This window comes from Nelumbo lutea, chromosome 1 (assembly GCF_056320005.1).
Source record: "Nelumbo lutea isolate HS-2025 chromosome 1, American lotus-T2T, whole genome shotgun sequence".
In the NCBI taxonomy this organism is placed as follows: domain Eukaryota; kingdom Viridiplantae; phylum Streptophyta; class Magnoliopsida; order Proteales; family Nelumbonaceae; genus Nelumbo; species Nelumbo lutea.
Genome location: NC_142684.1, coordinates 209274663 through 209300603, shown reverse-complemented (window position 1 = coordinate 209300603; position 25941 = coordinate 209274663). Strand labels below are relative to the sequence as shown.

Genomic DNA, 25941 nt, shown 5'->3' with positions numbered 1-25941 from the left:
ATATATATATATATATCTTTTCTTTGAAAAGAAAAAGAGGTTTCTATAGATGATCAAATGTATAACTGAAAACTGTTGGATATCCAAGAATAATTCATCCAATTATAAACCTGACAACTTCATCTCAATATAACCAAGAGAATTATAGTACACCTAGAAAAAAAATGTTATTTTACATTAAATTGAAGTGAACAAATTGGGAAAAATAGAAAAAACTGGTTGCAACTGTCAATTTGGATAGTCCAATATTGCCTAATTCGATCCAATATAAAGACCTATTGAAGTTTTATAGACAAATGTATTCAAAGTCCAATCTAACAAAACACAAAATTAGAAAATACACCAAACCTAGTAGAAGTAACTGAAACTTACCAAACAAATGTATTCTCTTCAAACCCTGATCTGCAAAACAACTAAGGCTTAGTTTGCAAGGAGTACAAATATATATATAAAATACAAGGTTTTGCATTCAACAAATTTGTATTTGAATTAAGCTACTTTTGATATATTATCAGTTGAAATTTTCAAATATTCATACATAACCAAAGTGTACATGATAAAACGCATTAAATGACAAGAAATACAGAAAAGCTGACAAAAATTCAAATATTCATACATAACCAGAGTGTACAGGATAAAACATGTGGTTTATAGTGGATATACTTCGCTGACATGATGTATTTCTATGTATACATCCATATATGGTGGATATATTATAATCAGGTAAGCAAGTAAAAGATATGTTCTTAGTGTTGTAGACAGTAGACCAAGGTTCTAAATATCAACACAGTGTATCGGCCTGTGACAGTACATTTTTTTTACGTTTTTTTTTGTTTGAAACTGGTTCAGAGGGGTCGGTTTAAGGCCCGCCTACCCTTTAAACCGGTGGCTGACCCGATAACCCTTAGAGGGGCGTATCAGTAAGTCATTGGCATGATACGTATCAACCAGTACAGGCCGATACGTATTGATACTTTGAACCTACTTGTAGACAATAAGGTCATCACCCACTCTTGGGGCCTCGGCTCTTTGGGGTCTCAACAATCTAGGGTCTTGAGATGGATAAATTGGACATTTAGGCACAAAGTGGCTGCTCTTAGACTCCAACCAACATTTACACTTACCAATCTGAGATTTTACTACAAGTAATGGCCCCTTGTATTGTAGAACAAATGCCCTACAATTCCCCAAACAGGGATAAATGACAATGAAGGTAAGCAACACCCAACATTTAACTCAATTCAGACATTGCATTTGAATATCTATGCAACAGAACACGTCCTAAACACTCACCGTAATTCTGTAAAGGCATACCGGAGGGTCACCGATACGACAGCTATCGGCGGTTGCAAAATTTTAATCCTTGATTAAAATTATGATTTCATAGAGAAGCAAATAAAAAATGAAAAGAACCAACAAATAAACGCCTCATCCATGTGCTCTGCTTTCTTTTACTTTCTTACAATCAATGTGTTGTCTGCTTTTCATCATCAGCATCACAGTCAAGGTTTGGCATGGTTTAAAGCTTGAACCATGGTTTTCAAAATCAAACCGGACTAGATGATCGGAGTCATCAGACTGGAAAATCCAAAAACCAGTCAGATAATCGTAAAATCTCTTTTTAGCCATAAACCGTTGATTTGATCAGCGACCCACTTAAGGGAATTTTTAATCCTTTATTTTTTTGCGAAATCAACAACATGAAAACATAAAACAAAGCAAAATGTACCATATTCTTTTTTTTTATTGGAGAATAGTAACGAAATTTCATCTAACAAGATAATATTAAACATGCAGATATTGGGGGTATACAGGGTGGATGGGTGAATGTATACTTGCCAAATAAAGCAGACAAGCTAAGCTGTGGTTTCGTAGATGAACAACCAAGGGGCTTTCACACATCAAAGGCATGAATGCATGAAGAATGTCTCCAATTTCCCGGGGACTACTTCCCTCCATATTCACATTTCTTTCTACACCGCTCTCGGCACTTGCCCGGGCCCCGGGGAAAAGTGGAAAACAATTCACATAGAAAAAAATAAATAAACAAAATGATAACCATCAAGATATCCTTCTATTTTTCCTGGATCCCCAAAAAAACAAAAAAAAAATTGAAAGAGAGACATCGCCTCCACCCTTCTTCGTTCACTTCCTCCACAAGAAAAGGTTGGGTAATGGTAATGGGACTCAATTTGGCTGGCTGGGAAAAACTCTGATGTGAGCTTGCTGCTTTCCAAGTTTATATCAATCCTGGCAGGGTAATGGTAATGGGACTCAATTTGGCTTGCCAAGAAAAGGTTGCATGATGCCCCAGAACAATGTTGAACTAAGCTGGACCAGAACTACCACTTGGTTTAGGCTCTGTTCGAACATATGTGAGATTCCGACCAGTTGGAGAAGGTACATTGGTGGAGGGTGTCACTCCATTCTGAACATTAACAGCACCCTCACCAGCTGTAGTCACTGGAGCATCTCGCTTCCACTGCAAGCTCCGAGCACCTGTTTTAATTGGGAGGCGGGCCCTGAATGCACCTGGCATGCCTCTGGGAAATGGAACCCTGGCAAGCCTAGCAGCAAATGGTAAGGCTCGTGCCATTCGGGGCCAAGTCGTGGGAGCAGCTTCTTGATGAGCAGAGGTCCTCATCACAACCTACAACAAAAAACATTGGGGTTTGTTTTTTCAGTAAGAAGAATGTTTTAAGTATATAAAACGGCTATAAACATATCTGCACAGAACATCCATTAATTAAGTGGATAGAATAAATCCATGCATGCACCCATGTAGAATTTCTGCACGTACCTAATCATCTTTTTTCAATCGTGTCTACATGCTACCAGCTAGTTTGAGAATGTTATTACGTCTTTGACTATCCACATTCAAGAACCTTTCACATTTTACTTTTTAAACCATTTTACTACCAAGGAAATGAGTGAAAAACAATTGTCGTTGCAAGAACTTAAATTGAAACTTAAGTAAATAACTTATATCATTTGATTCAACATGGATCAAAGTAGAAAGAAATGATTTAAGCACTTATAATTTAATAATGGATACGGCGTTAAACTGAACTGAATGGCAAAACAGGATTCATGTAACCGGCCCCATAGAGTTCAGATAAAGCTCGGATGATGATGATGATTCAACATCCGCAACAGAAAGGGCAACCACCAAAATTTCTTAGGAAATTCATCATGGACTAAAACTGCACATGCATGTCCCAAAAAAATTCAATAAATTAACATTTTCCAAGGAGCTCCAGTAAATCGACTCCTTGCAACAAATAAAAGTCCAAAACTTTCATTTATACCTTCAGAATGCGTGACATAAAAGAGGTTCCATTTAGAGACAGTGCAAGCTCCGCTGCCTCCTTCCACATGAACTCCACATAGGCCGACCTGTTTATCAAACATTTTCAGTGGCATTTACATACACTTACAGACAGACGGAAACAAAGAAGCAAATTTAAAATGATACTGTGACAACTAACCCTATTGGTTGCCCTGTTGCTGCATCAGTCACTATAATAACCTTAAGAACTTCACCACACTTGTTGAAATGTCGAGAAAGGGTATCCTTGGTGGCAGCAAAATGAACCTACGAAAACCGACAACGATAAGATTGAAACCAACCAAACACACACTGCATTGGCAATTTGAAATACTTACATTGCTGACAAAGATGGTCCTAGAATCAGCATCCTCCGAAGGACGACTGGTAGAATATGAACCTGCAAAGGGGCAAGAAAAAATTCAACCACCCAATACAATGGCAAAGAAAGATATAAGAATGAAATAGCATACAAAAAAAGGCACATATTTAAGGACTCATAATTTAACAATGGAAAGGCACTGAACAAAAAGAAATGGCGGAACAGAACTAATGTAGCCAACCCAATATGGTTGTGACAAGACTTTGGTTGTGGTAGTGATGATAATGACGTATAAACTGGAAGTAAGGACCAAAGCAAAATTGAGAAGGCCATGTTGCCAGGGATTTGGTATACAAAAGAACCAATAACCCTATAATAATCTCGAATAAATGAGAAAAGCAAATATACCAAAAAAAAATCACAAGTTTTACACCACTTTCTTCTGGCAGGGGAATAGTAACTTACAAGTGGCAGGGGGCAGAGTCTTTTGAGATTCCTGAGGAGCCTGCATAGTAGGTGATTCCTGAGTCATAACAGAGTCGAAGGTGCAGTTCAGCAAACCCGTACAAAGAATAAAAAGAACAAGAGCAATGCCCCATAGGACAATCAATTTTAATTACAAATCAAGGAGTCGCTACTTACATTCTCAATACTAGCTGCAACATTGTTCTTCTCTTTCATTAACCGAATACCAGGCTTAACTTCACCCACCCCGCTGTCATGTGCTGTTTTCCTATACTCTGTGTCTCTAACCTCCCCTGGCGCCTCATAGTGTGGTGGTTTCCATGTATTTACATTCACCGAGATCTTCACAATCTTACGAGAAGTGTTTGCTGCCAAAGATGGATCCTGATCTTTCATCCGTGTTTTCCTCGCAGCTTCATCTGTATTTTTAGCTACTCTGTACTGCACCATCAGTGAATCTCCATCCTTGTCTCCAACAGATGTATCAGTCTGAGAAGCATTTATAACCCTGTGATCCACAACATCATCATAACCATCATTATCAGATACAGAATCAGATGTCAAGACAGCTCCCCTGTCCAACATTGCCATATTCCCTGTCAGTTCACCATAATCATGTCTTGGCATATAATCTGAGTCGGCCACTCCTCCAACTTGGTCAAGATCTCTATATTCTCTGTTCTCCAAAGTAGGTATTTCATACCCTGATGCTTGAGCTGTTGCCCCTGACACATTCGTACCCCGTCCCAATCGGTTGAATACATTTCCTGAACATTTAACCTTTGTTACATCTTCAGCAGCTTCTGCTGCTGCTTTAATTGCACTTTTCATTGTACTTGGTACTCTTGCAACCGATCTTATCCTCTGTGATCTATCACCCAAGGACGAATCTCCTGTGGATGTTGAAACTACAGAAAGAAAACGTTTTGATGCTGACTCTGTTCTTGCATTTGATGGCCTTAAAGTCCCAACTGCATCTCGCACAGCAAATTGAAGCAACCGGCGAGGGGCATCAATGGTTGGATGGGAGTTTAGCTCTCTCTGCCAATAAATACAATGATCAGAAAGATCAATAATAAAAGATAGCAGTGAATGGTCACTTTTAACCAAAAAAAGAAAAGCAATTATCAAGCTGGCAATCATACCGTCCCCCAACCACATCACAAGATGCTTGAACATGGAAGTAAAATCAATTTCTAATGCATGATCAGAAAAGAAATTATTGCACTTCTACCAATTCAAAAGTCTGTAGACCACAAAGATAGTGGATATGTGACAAATATAAATTGTTAAATCAGAAGTCAGAATGAACAACTATGTCATTGAATACAAAAAACCACAAGTCAGATACTTCTTTGGTACTTCTAATAAAGTACATTATAGCTTTCAGAAATGAAATATTATAGGATTAGAAACAAACAGAACAATAAATACTAAGAACGCATTTGGTTTCACATAACAGAAATAAAAAAACATAAGAAGAGATATATCAAGGACCAAGGCACAATACAGCAAAAGACCAAGAAGAAAGGAAAAAAGAAACGAAGGAAGCCAATAAAACCTAATCACCAACAAATTAACCCCAGATGCCCAATCTCAATGCCTTAGCAGGGCTACCTGCAACTTGGTCGGCAGGATTTTTTACATACTGTGTCAGTAGGACTTAGGTGCAAGGATGTCCAAGAAAGCATCCCTGCTTCTTCTCGGCCAATTCCCTGCACAAAGTTTAAAGAAAGAAAAAAATATATCATACTTTGCTAATGTCTCCATGGTTCTTTTACCATTAGCCAACAACATTAAGGATGGAATTCTTGCTGCACGGGAAAAAAAAAATCGTGAATCTATTGAAAATAGTCCACATGCTTCTTTTCTGGTGTGCTGGTCTCATGTCATCCAAAACATATGAAATTCTAACAGGAACAGACAGGGCCTTCAGTTCTGAAGTATCAAATGTCTAGTGGTTTTCAGAATATATAGATATAGATAATAGATAGGCCCTGCTGTGTGGTGCAATGGTAAAACCTTGGGCTGACAACTGACAGGAATCTGAGAGAAACCACCTTGTGCAAAAAAAATGCCAAAGGCTTGGCCTGTATCCTGTGAAACCGTCCCAAGACCCAAGAATAGCTGGAACCAATATTGGGTCCTTTTTGCTATTGACTTCCACACTCAGAAACAAATTCCTTTCTATAATTACCTTCAGTTTTTCTGAGAACAGGTAACGTAGTGAACTATATGAATAATTTGCCTTCAATTCCTCCCAAAGATCATCCAGAAGCTATCTTCATACAAAAGGACAAGAACTTGCTATAGCTTCTGACAGTGGAACTGGTTTTTATTTAAGGAGAAGACACAGGACTATCACAAAACAAGCAAGCATGTATTTGTATTAGAAGACAGATGTGAGTAGCGTGTACATCCAAACAATATTGGTAATAGTTTGGCATAAAATTATCCAGAATGCCAGTTTTAAGACATATTCCTACTATTTAAACCTTTTGCACATATCTATGGATTCTAAGATACCAGCAGAACGAGCAAACAAGATTTTCAGCTTCATGAGACATCTGGTATGCATCACATTTTTCATGCAAATATGCAAAATAAAGCTACTAACCTTTGTTGGCTGCCGATCATCTTGTCGATTCCGTTTTCTTGGGTGTGAAGGTCTGGGAGAGTGTGATCGTTTATTACGACCAGATCCTCCATGAGTCTTCTCGCCTGAGTGAAAATCACCAATCTCTGAGCTTCGAAGAGGAGGGGGCTCAGCTACATCTCTCACTAGTCCTTTCCATTCCCTATTCCGTCGGCTTCTAGGTTCCTTGGTTAAGTTCTCCCTTTCAGATTCAGAATCTAGATCCTTAGGATCATATCTTTCTGTCTGTTCAACCAATACAGGCTTTGTCTTAGTCACTTCATCTTGACAAGTTTCTCCAGGTTGCACATATAGATGTAAGTTTGAAGAGAGATGATCCCAGAGCCTGCACAAATATTAAGTTACAGGTGATAACAACCACATTGAAGTAAATGATTTCTATGACCTCAAATTAGATTAAAGGTAAAGTTGACCTACCAGGATACAAAAGAATCGCTATCATCCCCCAAAAATACATTCAGCTCATTCCTCGCCTCTCCTTTATGCCTGCCATTTCTGAGTAAAACAATGACATATTCCTGCATATGCAAATATGGAAGTGAAGTCACATAAATTTCCATCACGAATGTCAAAGCATTTTTCTTAATAAACTCCCAACTACAAGTGCAACTTGGCAGGCCTGGGTTGAGCATTTTGTAGCGGTTAGGGGCTTAGCACAAGGTCCTGGGCCTAATGCAGTGAAAATTCTTCAAATTGGGTTACCAATTTGCATCCCTATTCTCAACTTAATCTTGCAACTCCAGACACATGGCAACACTTTTGCAAGCACTTTCCAAATTCTACAATATAATCATCCTAAGGCATAAACTCAACACTCTTTACTGAATGTAAAAGGGGCAATCTGATGCCCAACAAGTTAAACTGCTGAAATGATGAACAAGAATTAAGACTGTAATTTTTACACAAAAAAAATAAGGAATGAAGACTGTAATTCTATTTACATAGTTATTACTTATCTTACATATTAAGGACCGCCAAAATTACTGAGTTATCAGATTTTGGCAATCCAACTCTAACCCATTCAGGTTCAAATCAGAAATATAGGTGCCAGGTTAACAGTTTGCCAAAGACAACCTACGCCTCAAAGTTCAGATAGGGGCTTAACCTGGGGCAGGCTTCGGTGAAACCACCCCACCCTAACTCACATACAACTCAAGATCACTATATCAATTTGAGCTTTACAATCCGTCATGTCCCTCCATAATATGCATCTCAACCTCCTGGATAAATGCAAAAATCTTCTCTAGTATCCACTTCACATTTATTGGTCACAACAATCGAGTTAAAAATGTTAGCACACTATGATATACCACAGCCACTCTCCAAGAAGAAAAAATCGGTTTCCTTGATCTATGAATTTCAACATCCCTAATATTGGTTAGTTATAATGTGCTCCAGCCAATCTTTGTAAATTTCAAGTCATTTTACTTCTAATTCCCATAAACATTGCATTTGTCAAAATAGATTGAGTCATTTTTTGTACATAGAGTTGCAGTGAGCTTGCATTGTATTGTTCTAATTCCCAAGTTCCTTTCTGAGCATCATCTTTTCCCAAGAACTATCACTAGTTGGATTATTTTTTCCACCAGGAAATCTATATATACAAAGAAATAGATGGTGAGACCTGAGGAAAGCCAAAAAGAATACTTTGAAAAGTTTACACAACCTTGACATACAAAGGAAATCCAAGGTGAATTTGTAGAAAATTAACCATGACTAAATCAGAACAATTGTAAGATGAGAAGCCATGCTGTCATCTGGCCCAATTCCAACCACAAATACACAATACTTGCCAAAATTGATGTCCAAACTCAACACAGCTTTCAAATAATAGAGTGTGCTTTAAGCACCTTCAACTTTTCAATTGAAGGATCATTAAGGGCAAGAATGTTGACCACAAATTCAAGACCACCACCCAAAAAAGAAGGATCTACTCTAAAGCATTCAATAAGGTCAACTTCCTGCATTCTCCACAGCCATCAACAAACCAATTGGACAATACACTTTCCTTTTATTGACAAGTAATTAAAAGTATTTCATTACACAAGAAAAACAGGTAAAAGGCCATACGCCTACAATCTCAATGACTACTGAATATTTAGATTTTTTTGACAGGCAAAGTGTAATATCTGTATTAATAAAAGATAGGGAAAACTCCCAATAAATATATACAAAGCTAGCCCCTTCAAGGTGAAAGGGGAGTGAAGGAAGACCATATAGACATCCGAAACTAAAAGTGAAGGATTTACAATCAAGAAACGTGACCAGCAGACCCATTCACCCAAAACAATTTGATCCCACTGATCACAGAAATCTTGGAATGAGAAGCCGGAGAAGTCCTTGATGCAAGCCCATCTAACTAATAGCCTCTCTGCTCTGCCTATCACCAATTCCTGGGAGGAGGACTTGCCTTTGGAGATGCAGTGATTCCTCTCTCCTAACAAGACCAAACAGATTGCTAAGGGAGAAGAGCACCACAGAGAGGCATCTCTTTTGCTGAAACCAGTTTCCGGCCAAGAAGAGAAAAGACTTCGGACTAGGAGGCACTCATGGCTTCCTGAATAATCTGATGAAATGCACCCATAAAGACTATAAAATACTTAGATAAAGAGCAAAAAAAGATTGACCCCCTTTTAGCAACAAACAACAAGCCAGACTTTATGAAAATATTAACTCAAATTTAAACATCGAGATATAAACGTTATCTAACTTCTCCCTCTACCTTTACATTGAAATGATGATCTGCAAGTGACATGAAAGGTAGTCATTAGAAGAACAACCTTTTTTTTAATAAATGAAAGAAATTGATATTAATAGTGAAACAGTGAGTATACAAACAGCCTATGAAGAGGCACGAGATGCAACCTCTTCTTTAAAGATGAAAGCACAAAACTCACACTAGACAGAAATAGGAATTTAATATTCTGCACAAAAGAGTGTTATCATAGCAATGTTCTATAAAAATGTGTGTATAGCAGAGGAATCAAAATGAGAGCATGAAATTGAAATAAAGCAATAAAGCGTGTACGTCCTGTTAATTACTTTTTAGCAACAAAATACATTTCTATGTTATAAGAAGTTACAATAGCATATTCATGTAACTACTATTAATTATTGAGTAAAACAGGCCAGTCACGCCAGTGGTCTAGTAGAGGTTAAAATTAAATGGGTATGACTTATAGGTGCATGTGTGAATTGACTATATGCCTGAGAAACTGAACTGCTCTAGGCATAACCTTGGATAAGCATATCCTAACATGAAACATATACAAATTTTCCAGCAGAAGCTCTTTCAAATACAACTTTTTACCAGGAATGGTGGCACCATGCCTTTCGTTATTAGCTTGGATTTATACTAACCCAACCAGCATTTTATGCTAGTAGATGATGTTTCCAAGTCCAAACTCCATGATTACATTGAACGAGCTTGACTACCCTGTAGAGACGTTGACCATAAGTCGACAATATCAACACCTTTCTGACAGGTTCTATTTTCACAAATCCACAGTAGGAATGCTTTACACCAAGTTCAAGCAGTGTTCGTATTTGAGGGAATGGAAATATTGAATAAAGCCCGCAGGGAAAAGTGTCTGCTAAAAATGAGGAAATTGTAGCAAAAAGAGCTGGCTAGTTTCAGGATTCTACTCAGCCCTATTTTTATCCAGAAAACGAATCTGGAAAATAGCAGAAAGGAGAAATCCTTTTCTGCTCCACATTTCCATCTCTGCTTCAATCAAACAACAGGCTAAGAGTTTGGTTGTAATGAGGAAAGACAAATCCAAGGTAAACTAGACATAACAAAAAATCAAATAAAATCATTGCCAAAATGGATTTTTTTTTTAATAAGTTGTGTGCCTGAAGAAAATCATAAGTAATAACGTATTACTTGTGCATATTCCTGCACCATTTGTTCCAAGTTATATGTAGTGCATATCAATTGTCAAATAAAAGCATTTAAAATGCAGAAATCAATAAGAGTTTTGAAATGTGAACTTAAACTTCTCGAATATGACAGGTGTGAACTAAAGTGCATGAAGTTTCTAAAGGTGTGCACGACTAATACATAGTTTGATTGCACCATAAGATACGATAGCATCAATCCGCCCTCCCCCCCCCCCCAAAAAAAAAAACCACCACACAACACACACACAGATTGATTGATTGATTGATTGATTGTTCAGTTTGTGTTTCTCCAGCTTGGACAGAGAGTGAGACGAAATTTATTGGTTGAGGTTTAGACTAATAAAACAGAATACCCTTGTGTCTCTTCTGTCATGAACTAATACTACAGTAATTGGAAATCGACGATTCTACCAAGTACACAAATTTCCAATTTGCAAAGAGAGAATATATATTTGTGCAAATCAAGAGAGAGAGTGAAAGCGATAGAATCATACCACGAGAGTGTCATCGGTGTAGTCCCCCATGAACTCTTTCAGCTTTTCCTTCACTCTCTCTCGCAGCTTTACCACTCCACCCCCACTGAAATTAACCCTAAATGTCTGTTCATCAGCTCGATCCAAATCTTCCATCACCAAATCCGTTTCTTCACATCCATCAACTTCCTTTTATTGACAAGTAATCAAAAGTATTTCATTACACACAAGAAAAGGATGCAACAGGTAAAAGGCCACACACCTACAATCTCAATGACTATAGAATATTTAGATTTTTTTGACAGGCAAAGTGTAATATCTGTATTAATAAAAAGATAGGGAAAACTCCCAATAAACATATACAAATCTAGCCCCTTCAAGGTGAAAGGGGAGTGATGGAAGACTGTATAGACATCAGAGACTAAAAGCAAATGCTTTACAATCAAGAACATGACCAGCAGACCCATTCACCCAAACAATTTCATCCCATTGATCACAGAAATCACAGAAAAGAGTGTCAGCTTATACCCAGCTGTGCACGCAACATGTGAAATTTTAGGCCATGTTTAGTTAAACTCCCATTCTTTCTCATTCTTACCCAAGATGAAATTCTAAGATGGAAAAGAATGGATAAAAATGGGAAGAATGAGAAAATATTGCTACAAACCAAATGCTTTTTTCCTAAAAAATGAATTCTTTTTGTAGCAAGAATGAGAGTAAAGTTTAACCTGTTTGGTTACAAATTTCATTCTCATTCTTTTTTAATTAATCAAAATAATAATATAGGTATACATACAGCACTCAAGGCAAATAGATATCATGAAATCATGTGGGCCCTGCATCAATCAAAATAATAACATTGTTCATAGCACTTTCTACATGAACACCTTCTATATGGACTTGTTCATAGTTTATACTCAGGGACTTTTTCATAGTTATAATCCTTAAATCTATATGACTTCATTGTTTCTTATCAATCCAAACCATCTAACATGTTCAAAATTCAATCCAAGTGGATGTTAAATTGTACAATTCTTGTGGACACAAATAGAAGGCAATAATCAACAAAAGATATTCTGCAAAAAGGATTTCTGAACTATCTGAATGATTATTAGCCAACAAATCTCATATTTGAGTTTCAGTACTGCATAGCCTGCACCCATGAACCTGAATGAATTCATAATTGATGCAAAGAGTCAGGAGTCAATCAGACAGAAATGTATTTATATATGATTTAAATCTAATTGCAACAATTTCCATGATTTTTGGCACAAAGTTTGAATTTTTAGTAAACTCAACATTCTTTTCTCTGCACCATCAGAAATCCAACTAAGATGTGTGCAATATATATGAAGCTAGCTACAGATTTGGTCTCATTAGGTTGGTTTTTTGGAGTCAAGAGATTAGAAATGAGGTTGTGCCCAATTTACCAAGCACGGATGATGTAATGTTGCAATGTTATACTGAAATTAGATAACCATCCAAAACAACTGGCCTCAAGCTAGCCCAAGTGATCTCTTCTGACCATGTCAAGTTATCAACACTGAACTTCAACAATTAATCAAGCCAAACCATGGGATAAAAGAGTCTAATGTTTATTTTAGAGAAAACAAACCAATTCATTCCATGTTTTGCTAATTGTCTAGAGATTCTATCTACCCTTTTTTATTCATAGATTCTATCTACTTTAATGCAACCAAATTTTCCAAATGGGTTAGCTTCTAGCTAGTTGGTTTCCTCTTTACTTAATTAAGATGGATATCCATGAGTTTGTCCAATTGGAATCATTAAATGGGAGACATAATTTAGGCAGTGGTTTCTCAAGCCTTTTTGTCTCCAGTGTCCTACAGAAATGCTCCAAAACTACATACATTTCTTCCACCAATCCAATCATGATGTTTTAATAATTTGGTTTCTTCATAAAAAACAAGGCAGCTGCTAGCTTACAGTCTTCTAATATACAACCCATTGAAAAGAAGCAAGGTCTCTGGAATTACACAGATGCTGGCAGCAACTTTTGTCAATGAAACAAAGTGAATCAACACTGAAATTCTGCACCCTTCAAGAAATGGGGATTCACATGCTGATTATTGAAGGGGATTCAAAAATTGTTGTGAATTGGCTGAAGAAGGGGGAAGGAGTAATATGGAAGCTAAGGAATGTGTCCAGGCCATCAGGCACTTCAAGCAGATATCTAAAGACATGTTGATTCAAATAAGGCAGATTAGGAGATCAGCTAACAGCATGGCTGATAGTCTAGCTAAACAAGGAATTCAAAGACAATCTATGTTCTGGGCTGTTTTGTAATTAGTGGGATAATTTCTTTTGGGCTTCTTGTTTTCTGCTCACAACTTCTTGTTGTATATGCTTTTTTAATCTAATGAATCGATTTTGTGTTGCTGATAAAAAACAAAAATCCTGCACCCTTCTCTTTAACCTCTAAGGTTTCACTTCTATAATATACTTGAGTTACTTAAAAATAAGAACAAGTGCAGTAGAATTTTTTGGTGATGAAGATGGTTATGACACCATTGTGAAAGGATCTGGATGGTGGGTTACTGCTGCCTGCCGGATGTCAGTGGCAGGGATTAAGGTATTCTGGATGCTATAAAATAGGAGATGATAAGAAGCTGGAGATTTTCCAACTAATTGTTTCAAGCTCGTGTCAGCTGTGAGGATGGAAGACATGGATACTCGTGTCAGTTTTGGTCCCAAAGATGTTTTGCTTCAAGTACATATACTAATTCACTTTGTCATTTTAGTCTGCCAGTTTGTTAACATGCATAATAAACTGGTGAGTAGAGATTTGCTAAGACTGTAATATTTACACGAAATTAAAATAATATCCATTGCTTTCCTCTAAATATTAAATAATCTCAAGAATATGTAGATATATGAACAATATTTTTTTTGAAAGATGATATATGAACAAGATGATTCCTGCCTTGCTGCAGAAGGGGTTAACCTTGATAAGTTCGATCTTCCATGCACTACCATAGAATGGGATAGCATTTTGGAGCAGTTTTACACACCTGGTAGTACACTCACTCCATTGCCCCCTGTTTCAATGAAGTATAAATTGCACATGACACCAGATGTTTACCAGTCTTTACCTATGTGCAGTTACAGTGCATTCCTTTTCATGCAAATGGGTAAGATCTTGTGCTCCCATGTCCTACTGATCCACAGACAATTTGGTCTCCTTTTTCTCTTCTAAAAGGGAAACTGGATTATCACAATATGGCATATATAGAAGTAAGATACAACTGGAACCATGCTACTTAAAACTTCTTTCATCCACATCTGTCTCTACTTCCTAAAATATTTTGCTCAATATCCTCTTTCTTATCAACCGACTATCTCCATCTCTCTCCCAATGTTCCCACTTCAATTATTTTTTATCCCCTTCATAAAAGCATCACTCAGTACTAAGTATTCCTCTAATACACTATGTTAATCCAGTTTCCTCAAAAAGGAATCCGGACAACCTTCCTCTAATATACTATCAACTCAGTTTCCTCAATAAGTGAAACCGATTCCTTACCTTCCCCAAACTTCTCCAAAAACCCTTTGTTTCAGCTCAAATGGCATCCCTCTATTGTACTGCTGGTTCTTTAATTTGCCCACATTTTTTTCACATTAAAGACAACATCTGATTATATTGATCTTTTACAATTAATGTATTGATTTCATATTTTCTAGCATATTTGCTTTAAATGTGTTATTATTATTATAGTTTTGTTTTAGTTGTTTTAGGGGTTGGTGGTAGGGACCTCTGTGATTTTTGTTGTGACATTTCTTATTGGATATGGGTTTGTTTCTTAAGGTGTGCCGGTATGTCTGTCGGGTTAATTCTCTGTTTTTAGGGGCTTTTGTTAGGCCGGGCCTGTCATATTTGGGGTCTGTTCTTGCTGGGTGATTTCCTTATCACCCTGCTGTAATCTCCTTTTCCTTTTTCTCTAATAAAGTTTATTTTTTATTTATCTTCAAAAAAAATAAAGAAAGATATAATCCCAGGTGATAAGATATCATCGAGACAAGTGAAAGTAAAAGAAGCCCCCAGAGACGCATCCATACCAATAAAACATCTCCACATATCAAGACAGCAATAAGCACAGAACTCCATGACATCCCTTTGTCTGCTTCTTACTGTAAATGTAGAACATATGTAGTTGTGCCTGTCAGAAATTGTAGGAGCTATCCCTTCTCAAAAAAAAAAATGAAAAAAAAAATCCACTTAATTAGATGAACATAGCCATACATCTATTTCACTATGTATACCTTACCTTATTAAAAAAAAAAATCACTATATTAGATGGTTGGATAATTGGATGGTGGAACTGTCAGATAAATGTCTATAGGTCAAATGGTCATGCTTATTTAGTTGGGATAATTCCTTTTAGGGTATACTTTATCTGGGGTGACAAAATGACTAGGGGTGGTAATGACAATGTGTTGGATTCAAGTTTGATACAACTAAATCCGAATTCAAACTAATTATTAATCTGATCAAATTCAAATATGACTAGTTTGATCCCTGAACTTTGTTCATTACTCATTACTACAACTATCTAGAAGACTGGCATTACAACCTTCTAGTTAAGAAGTTATGTTACTAATAGATGTATGTAAAATATAACGCATAGTAAATTATTAGATTTGAATCTTGACACAATTGGACAGGTTGGTCTGAATTCAATCTGTTTATATAAATCAATCAAAATATTGAGAGTTGTAAACTGCTTTATCTGGTCAAGTTTGGATTGGATCAGGATCTTGATTTGATCCATTGACAAGTCTATCTACTCAGTGGTTTACGTGTTTTGTGGTAGAATTTTTTCTAAAAAAGAAAAGAAAATTAGCTTTCAAGATGCAAAGGCTTTCTTGTTTTCTTGTTTCCCCGTTGTGCCATGGTTCTGATTCTTTGTTTTGTAGCTTCTGTGTAACAGTTAATTACCATTTTGCTTGCAGATTGCCCATTGGAAGAAAGACTACAAATTTGGGTTTGCCTTGACAGTAGGAGAATAAATAAGAAGGCATGGTCATCCATTAATAATAGGGTTTATTGTTTGTCAGCCTGCTGCTCTTTAGCCTGCATGGCCTTGTTCATCAGTTTTATTCTAGCCTCATTGTTTCTGGTAGTTTAACCATTTTCTGGTAGGAGCATTGTTTCTGCCTTCTGTTCAACATAGAACTAAAGAAATTTCAGTTTTTGCATTTTGAACTGAGTCGTCTGAATTACATCACAAATACGGCAGCTCCTAGAGCCTTGGTTATAGATGATTTGGGCATTACTGACTGATCAGATCAACTAGAATTTGCCTAACCATTGAGATCAACTAGAATTACAGATAGAGAAGACAAACCAGAGACTGTTATTTGACTGTGTCAATGCAGCCCTGGTCGATATGATGGGATATTCATCAGAAGTGAGCCCACCAAGTATATAAATATTTACGTTTACAATACATATTTGGTTAGGTTGCTTCCTGCACCGATTGCAACAAAACAGTTCTAACTTAGTTTTAAACTTCAAATCAACATTCTTGCAACAAAACAGTTAATATTAGATTTCAAGAAAACAGGGCTTGTGACCAAGTCAAAGCTCCAAATGATTTTGAACGGAGCAAGTTTGCTTGACAATCAACAGGGCAAAACAAAACCCTAAACAGAGTTTAACGGAACAGAATAAAATCTAACAAACCAAATGAGGTCGGCTGTACCTCAACTGTGTTTGTCTCCCTGCACCGATTAATGCCCTAAAATGGCAAATAAACACAAATGAATTGACCTTTAAAAGTGAAGAAGAAAAAGATAACGATGAGGAGGAGGAGGAAGAGGAAGAAGAAGATAAAGAATGAGAGAATCAAAGAGAGAGAGAGAGAGAGAGAGGTGATCGATCTTACCTGCTGGTGCTGAAGAATGCTGATACGTAGAAAGAGGAAGGGGGGAGAGAGAGTCGAGGGCCTCGAGGCCTTGAGGGTCGAAAGAAATAAGAAAAGTGAGGCACAAATATTTTTCGTGTCAAAAGCCATATACGTTTTTGTGCCAGAGTTGTTACCGATTCTTATTTTACGCTAAGTTTGCGAGTGATAAAAAATAGGGCAAATTTCTTAAATTACCCTTGGTTTAGTTAATTGATTAATTTCATTTTTATTATTTATATAATATCTTAAAGTATCTCAAGTTTTCTAACAATTGTTTTGAAACCTTCCTTATTATTTAACTTTTCGTCACATATGATATGACATCACGTAATTGATAATATTTTCTAAAAATTTATAAATTATTCTTTTTAACATGAGGGATAAAGGGCTTTAAATGATTACCAATGATGAAGCTGAAATCTGATGTTTAATGTTATATCATCATTGAGAGAGATCGGCCTTGAAGTGAAAAAGCATTATGGTTGGCCTAACACAACACAGATGTTGCGTTTGGTTGGAATGCAAGCAAAATTATGAAGTGCAAATGATTTGAGTATAAATTCTGAACTATTTTTGTTTTAAAGTTAAGTTTAGTTTGTTTTGATTGCAATAAAAATGAAGTAAATTAAGACATGAAACAGTAAAAAAGTAAAACTCAAAATAAAATTAAACAAGAATTTACATTTTTTTTCATTTGTACTTTCATGCATTTGTATTAGTACAAATAAAATTGCACCGCAACCAAACATAGCTTAGAGACAGAGAAAAGGGAGAGAGCATTTCAGTAAATGTCTAAATGGGATTTGTGAATAAATCTATACTAATTTAAAAAGTACCAATGGCCTCAATAATATTTCTGGAATTTTTTAAGTACAATATTTACCCCTCTATATTTAAATTTAATGATAAAAAATTAGAGCAAATAGGGTAATTGGTTTTTGATATTAAATGAGTTGAAAATAGGTAATTTAAAGATATTCGATGCATTCAATCCTTTCTCATTAAATCCAACATTTAAGTTATTAACATGCATTCATGTTCATTGAATCATTTATTTAAGCCATTTTTATTTCTTCTCATCATTAAGTTCCATTAATTAAATCCAAACTTAATAAATTAATAATTCCAATAACATAAAAGCTTATACCTTTAAAATCTACCTAGAAAAAATAGCGTTTCCATCTAAGTGGTGGTAAGAAATTAAATCATTTTGGGTCAGATGGGTTAATCCATGCAGCCATGATTAAATAATAAAATTAAAAAATAGATAAAATGAAAAAATATATATAAATTAAAAAAATTGGAAGCATTCTTAACATACATATTAAACAATAATAAGTATGTTAAATAAGAAATATTTTTATTAATGATGAAAATGGAATGTAAAATTTAAAACCAATTGGAAATAAAAATATTTTCCTATTCTCTCTCATTAAATTTTATATTTAAAATATATTTTTCTCATCATTAAAATCTTGTAATTAAATCCACAATATTAATTCTAATAGTATAAAAATAAATATTTTAAAATTTAATTTGAAAATAATACCATTTTCTTCCCTCCCGATCGTGGGCGAGCAATTTGACCATTTGGGGTCAAATGGATTAATAAATAATACCATAATTAAATAATAAAAATTAAAATAAATAACTATGAAATGTAGGAAATATTTTTATTAATGATGAAAATGGAAAGTCAATTTCAAAATCTACCTAGAAATTAAATGATGTCATAATAAAACAATACAATTTTTAATAATAGAAAATACAAAGAATCACAAAAATAAAAAATAATAATAAAAAAGATAAGAGAAAATTTTGGGTACATATCTAATGTTATATATTTATAAAAAAAATAAAATATTGGGTACATCTCTAATATTGTACATTCATTATATTAAACAAAAATAAGTTTTATACATAAGAAATAATTTTATCAATGATGGAAATGTAATACAAAATTTAATGTCAACCTAAAAATCAAACAAATTTTATTTTTAAATGGTGGGTTAGTGATTTAAGTAAAATGATGTCATAGACAAACAAAAATTAAGTGTGATAAGTAAAAAAATATTTTATATAATGTAAATGAAATAATAATTTAAAGGGAAAATTATAGTTAAAATCGGTTGTACATTTAAAATTAGGTTGCAAGTTGGTATAGAAATCAACCAAACTCTGAAATTCGGCTCTACATTTCAAATTATAAAAACCCCCACCATGTCATCATAATCTTATGTGGTTGTTACCAACACGGGACTCTTATTCCATGCTGGACACAACAGAAAACCTATATCGAAAATAGGTTTTCAGTTTTTCTCCCACTCCCTCTGTTTCTCAATCTCTCTCCCTTCTCTCTCAGTCTCACAGTCATCTCTCGACCTCCCGCTTCCTCTGTCTCTCCCACTATCTCTGCTTCGGTCTGTAACCAAATCAAAACCTCTCTCTCTATTGTTCTCCCTCACTCTCCCTCTCGGTCAAAATCCCGTTCTCCCTCAATCTCTATCGTTCTCCAATTGGTGTAAATTTCATAGCCAAGAGTTTCTTGTGAAATTTATCAAATTGGTGTAATAACTTTTGAACTATACCAAGTTGGTCTCATGTTCTTTTATACAATATGATTAATACCATATAAGTGTGTAAGAAAATAAATAAAAAAATGAGAGAGGGAGAGGGAGAAAAACTAAGGGAGAACAATAGAAATGAAGGGAGTATGAGAAATCGACCGAGAAAGAGAATGAGAGAGATTGAGGGAGAATGATAGGTAGAGAGAGAGAATGAGATAAATTGATATAGATAATGTAAATACAAAAACCAAAATCAATTCTTATTTATTTTCAAATCACGTAGTCGTTGAGCAGATAAAGATGATTATGAGTGAAAGAGTGTGAGGGAGATTGAGAGACAGAGACTAAAAACCCTTTTTTTTTATTTTCCAATCACCCAACATTAAAGGTGAATTTCAGTATAAGCTTTTTATTATGTCCAATATGGATTAAGAGTTCCATATTGGCAATAGCCACATAACCCTTCGATGACATGGTGAGAGCTTTTAAAACTTGAAATGTAAAGCCGTTTGTTAGAGTTTTGTTGGTTTATTGACCAACTTGTAACCAATTTTTAAATGTACAACCGACTTCGACTATAATTTTCCCTAATTTAAAACTAATCCAAAATCAATGTTATTTCTTATCTAGATGGTGGGTCAATGATTAAACTTTTCAAAAAAATGCATGATTTCATAATTAAATAATAAATATTTAAGTTTATTTTTAATCATATTGTTACTTTTTTAATTTTCAAATTCCATCTTAACTATGATATATCTAAAATTCAAGTAATTAATATGAAGAAATTTTTCTCGCGTGCAACACATGTGCTTAATTACTAGTAAAACCAAAAAATAAAATATGGGATTACGAGAAGGAAGGCAATAAGGTAACCCTTTGATGAATACCGCAAATGAAAAATCAATAAACAAAAATAACTAAATGCATTAAAGGAGAAGCTCATTGTAAGTTGGAAAACTGGAAAATAGTTGTTTGTTAGCAAACAAGATTCCTCTCTGACTAAGGTACCCATATGCATCAAGAAATTAACCAATTTTTCTACTAAAATGATAAAAATTTAGAAAAAAAAACTGCAAATTTTGTTCTCAATTCTGAATTTTGTATATAAGACTAGTAACTTTAGGTGAGTAATTAATGGAATAACTCATCTATCAATTGATTGTTAAAATAATAGATAATCAATCCAACTCTTGAAATCGAAGTTAATAGTAATTAATTCTATTGAAAACAATGAGTGAAGCATTGGTCGTGAAAACCATTAAAGCAAAGTAAATATTTTTTAGATAAGAACCAAATAATCTCTTGCTTTTGAGGGAAAACTAAAGTTTTAGTTCTCTGTAAGAACTTCTAGACTTAGTTAAATGAAATAACTCTTCAAAATTCCATTTTAGGCGGAAAATGGAGATCCAAAACTCGAAAATTGAAGGACGATTCACAAGCTGCAGTGTTCCCATCAAACCTCCAAGAATCTCTAAGGGGGTGTTCTTTTTTTGGATTTTGATGGGGGAAAGTTGGTCAATGGGATTTTGGTTCCCATTGACCAAGAATCACATGTTCTTTTTTCAAATTTATGTGGGAATCAGGGAAAGTTTATTTTATTGGGTATCACTTACCTACCCGGGTAAGTGATACCCATCTCCTAGGTGGGTAAATAACTTTCCCACATAGGGGGAAAGTTGCCAATACTTGAATGAGACAAAAATGTCCCTTTTAATAATGAAATTTTATGGCCAAAATGGACATTGCCTTATTTGCATGAGAAACAAAAGAACATGGGTAAATGCATTTACCTAAGTAAATGTTTCCTAGGAAAAACTTACCTAGGTAACTACATTTACCTGGGTAAGTAACTTACCGAAAAGTGAACGGTGCCTAAATCTTTGTGAGAGAGAGATGCATAAGATTTGCAAGATTTGGAACAATGAACTATAGAAATATGGAATTTAGCTGAAGAACTTGCAAGATCTGTCAAAAGAATAGTGTTAACGGTTCTTGAAATTTTTCATTTTGGGTTTTGTTTTGAAATTTTGAAGAATAGTGGAGGGCAAATGTGGCATTTTATATTTTATCTGTTAATACTTAGTGATGATGTCAATTGTTCGAAAACTTAGGGGTACTTTAAGACAATATCCAAATAGTAAGGGTAGAGTTAGTCAATTAGCTAAACTATAAGGATAGTTTAAGAAACTTGCCATTTTTAAATACTTATGGGACTACACCATTAAGCACTTATTGAGGTTTGGGAAATAAGTTTGGAATGTGTGCTTATTTTAAAAATAAATGCTTACTGAATGAGTCAAAAATTCTAGTTTTTTTTTACTTTTGTTCATCTCTTTCCGCGTAACCAATCCTATATTGTACAAGTATTTTCTTTGTATTTTCATCAAATTTGTTGTTTGATTTGCTATCATGTAAACATCTAAAAAAATTACTTCCAACTTGGGATGTAAAACTATCTTTGAGTAGTTGATTATTGCAATTTTACTATTTTACTAAGCTTGGAACCTCCTTTGTGAGTAATTGTTCATCCAAATTTGATATGTAGGCTCGATTTAGAAAGAGCACAAATATAAATATGTATCTTAAATATAAGGTTTACAAAAACCACTTACAAGATTTTGCATTGAACATATTTATATTTGCATTCTTCCCAATTTAAGCCATGATGCATTCTCATGTGGTTTGTTTGGGGGGAATCCATCTTATCATTTCACGAGTTTCACCTCATTGCCCAAGCCATTTGATGGTTCATGTTGCAATCTAGCAAAATCATGACATTTCTATAGTCATTGTTAAAGGGTATGAAATCATTGTTAAACACTATGACATACCATCATGCAAGTCACATTGTTAAAATACTGTGCCACACCTCTCATGGAACATGTAGCATGCAGGAAGGTATGGTATATAGTGTTTAATAATGATTCATACCCTCTAACGATGACTATGGTGCAGTTTGGCAAATCTTGTTTGAAAGATCTTCTGGAAAATCTGGCAGCTAAACAACATAGTGGGTTTTTACATAAAGATTTTGATAGTCCACAATCCATTTGGTTGGAGGTGCATCTTTTTTCACAATGACAAGACAAAAAAAAAGGGGAGAAACTCAATTTATAGTTTCTCTAAATAAGCTCGAATCGAGTTTCTCGCATCTTTTTGGGGCGGAGTCTTTGGGTGGCTGTATCTTTCCCCAATCAAATGAGAAAAGATGAAAACGCAGATCGTTGGGCTTCCAAGATGACAACTCGCATAGAAAGACACACCAAACGAGGGCTTATAGAAATGTCTCGCTTTTGTTAGATTTCAACACGAACCATCAAATGGCTTAGGCAATGAGGTGAAACTCATGAAATGATAAGATGGACTCCCCCCAAAACAAACCACATTGAAATGTATAATGGCTCGATTTGGGAAGAATGCAAAGATAAATATGTTCAATGTAAAATCTTTTAAGTGGTATTTGTAACCTTGTATGTACATTGTACATGTTTATATTTGTATTCTTTCCAAATTGAGTTTATTGCTGCGTTTGGAAATGATGCAAATGGAGTGTAAAACCTGATTCAGGGTAAATTTGCACTCTGGTTCACTTTTGCTTGTGTTTGGTAACATTACATTTATGCACCGACAAATTACAGAAAACACATTGTCCAATGCATATTTACATTGATAATAAAATGTAAAAGTACATCAATAAAAAAGAAGTAAATTTTCATTCAAGTGGGCTTTCGATAAAAAAGGCATGCTTGAAATGGCAGATGCGTAAATAAAAGAGTTTGATGAGACAAAAAAAAGGGTATGTCAAGCAATGTGGCTTGTATTTTAGCTTCACTGACTCAATGAAAGCGTTCATTGGCGGATATAGTCTTAAATAGATGAGGGAGAGAGAAAGAGAAGGAGAATGATCAAATGGCACAAACGCATTGCCTTTGTATCTCTTTCATTCGTTCCCTTTGCTTTTAAACCTCTTGCTCGTCTGCTTTGGGGTTTTCAGATCACTTCTTTGCTAGGGTGGGGTTTCGCTTTGTCCCTTTTCCAATGTCATTCATTTTGTTTTTTCTTTTCCTTTTTGTTATGTTTCATCTCTTCTTGGTTTTATTTTGGATTGAGTTTTGTTGTTCATTAAATTGAATTTTGTGGAAACAATAATCATCAGGTGTGGTTGAGATTTGTCATCGTCTGAAGAAATTGTGTCGATAAGTCTTTATCCCTAATGAACACATGAGAGTTTTCTCTTCATATTTGAAGATTTTAGTTAGGGTCTCATTTTTTCCTTTTTCCCAATTATCCGGCAAGATATATTATTGTACTTGAAATGTTTTGTTAGGGTTAGGGTTGGGTTTATTTTCATCTTGTATTTTTATTTGGGTGTTTTGTGGAATATGAAATTTCACATGTTGCGTGGACAACTAGGTATGAGTTGCCACCATTTTTTAGTGATTTTTGTGATAAATGGGATCAAATTGTATGGGTGGGTGGGTTTACTGGTCACATTTTTTTTATTACAAATCCTCACTTTTAGTCTCTGATGTCTATATAATCTTCCATTATGCCCCTTTCACATTGAAGGGGTTAGCTTTGTATATATTTATTGAGAGTTTTCCCTATCTAATATAACTATATTCTTAAAGCAAAATGCGTATTGTGGGGAGCATCTGCTTGCTTGACATGTGCCGCTTATAGTTGGAACACGTGTCCTTGCATTCTCTCTCTCTTCCCCTCCCTTTCCTTCTCCTCCATCCTTTTTCTCTTTTACTTTTAATTTATTACACATGTCCACTTTAGACGTCATCTATACCCTCACCTGCCTTGCATTCAACACTTGTCCTATTATCAAGTCCTTCACCGTCTTTTCCCCTTATCCACTTCTCTTTTCTTGCACATGTACCCTTTCCTATATATTTTTTTCAATGCTAGTCTTGTTATCCAAGCTTTTCCTCCAGTAAGGATACGTCTCACCCCTCGAGAAACAGTTCTTCCCCTTCTTCGCTTTCTCTCATTCTCTCTCTCGCCTCCACAACCTCCCTGACCTCTCTCACTACTTCGCCCCTCACTCTGAGGCCCTTCCTCTCGTTCTCCCTCTCTCTCTCTCTCACTCACTCTCTCGCTTGGGAATGGCAATGGGACAAGGCACCCCCTCCCCTCCTTACCCCATAGCCAAAATACCCTATTTCGTCCCCACCCCATCCCTGGTGGTGGGGTGGGCCACCCACTCTCCATTAGGGGTAAGAAATCCTTGAGTTTTCCCGCCCTGATGTTACATGAAAATTTGGGATGTTTTAAGAAATGGATTATGACAGTTTGGGAATATTATAAAAATGAAATTATGAGATCTTAAGATTTTAAAAGTTTGGGAATAATTTAGAAGTATGTTAGAAATTAATACTAAACCAAGAAATATTTTACTAGTTTGCCATCAATAAAGGTGTTAATGGTATTCAAAAATCTGATTTCGAATTCAAGATTCAACATAATTGAATTTAGATATCCTCGTATCTTATTCATATCGAATAGCTAATCCAATTCGAATTTGGATATGACTTGATTCGATTCGATAAATATAAGAATTAAAATAATTATTTAATTCTTATATATAAAATATAAAATATGTGATGATTTCATATATAAAATATAAAATATTTATATAATTTATAATACACAAATTATATAAATATTTATATATTTTATATAAATAAAATATTTATTTTATATATTTATTAATTATTTAAAATAGTTAATTAATAGAACTTAAATCGAATCAAATATCAAATATTTAATTGAATTTGAATCTTATATATCTACTAAAAGCAAAATGGTATATAGACGAACCCTCCAAGCTTCGAAATGAAATCTTTCGATTCCTTGATAAATGGAATCTTCACGTGCGAGCCCGTGTGAACTCTAACCGGGGGCACGGGAATAGCCTGTTGGTTAGGTCCATGGCCTGATAGCCTGATGGACAAAGCCCGTTGGACAAAGGTTGATGGATATAGCCCGAACCGATGCTTTGCTGGTGGACAAAGCCGGCCCTTGATGGACATAGCCTCTTGGGTCTATGCTTTGCCTGTGAACAAAGTGGTCAGCCCGCTGGACAAAGCCTGATGAACATAGTCCGATCCAATGGCCAGTCCGCTGGAGTAGAGCCCGATGGACAAAGCATTGCTTTATCATATAAATAATTTATATATTTATTAATTATTTAAAATAATTAATTAATAGAATTTGAATCGAATCAAATATCAAATATTTAATCGAATTCGAATATTAAATATCCGTCGCACATCGAATTTTCTAATC

At 35.1% G+C, this 25941-nt stretch overlaps 1 protein-coding gene across 12 annotated transcripts; it reads right to left on the bottom strand.

Annotated features, from left to right (window-relative positions):
• Positions 1-1830: 1830 nt before the first annotated feature.
• LOC148880711 (uncharacterized) lies at positions 1831-17193 on the bottom strand. Of its 12 annotated transcripts, XM_088962706.1 has the most exons (13): positions 17054-17155; positions 16871-16906; positions 16514-16636; positions 15225-15296; positions 11169-11336; positions 7189-7289; positions 6733-7096; positions 4293-5156; positions 4116-4173; positions 3667-3728; positions 3489-3595; positions 3309-3396; positions 1831-2650 (listed from the first exon to the last, which is right to left on the bottom strand). In XM_088962706.1, the coding sequence occupies exons 4-13, from the start codon at positions 15276-15278 to the stop codon at positions 2327-2329; spliced, it is 2190 nt and encodes a 729-aa protein (XP_088818832.1). In that variant the 5' UTR covers positions 15279-15296; positions 16514-16636; positions 16871-16906; positions 17054-17155; the 3' UTR covers positions 1831-2326. The 12 variants fall into 12 exon arrangements, with proteins under 12 accessions (XP_088818832.1, XP_088818830.1, XP_088818836.1 ...); XM_088962704.1 differs by lacking the exon at positions 16514-16636 and having other exon boundaries at positions 17054-17185; XM_088962710.1 differs by lacking the exon at positions 16514-16636 and having other exon boundaries at positions 4116-4155; positions 17054-17185.
• Between the last annotated feature and the right edge of the window lie 8748 nt (positions 17194-25941).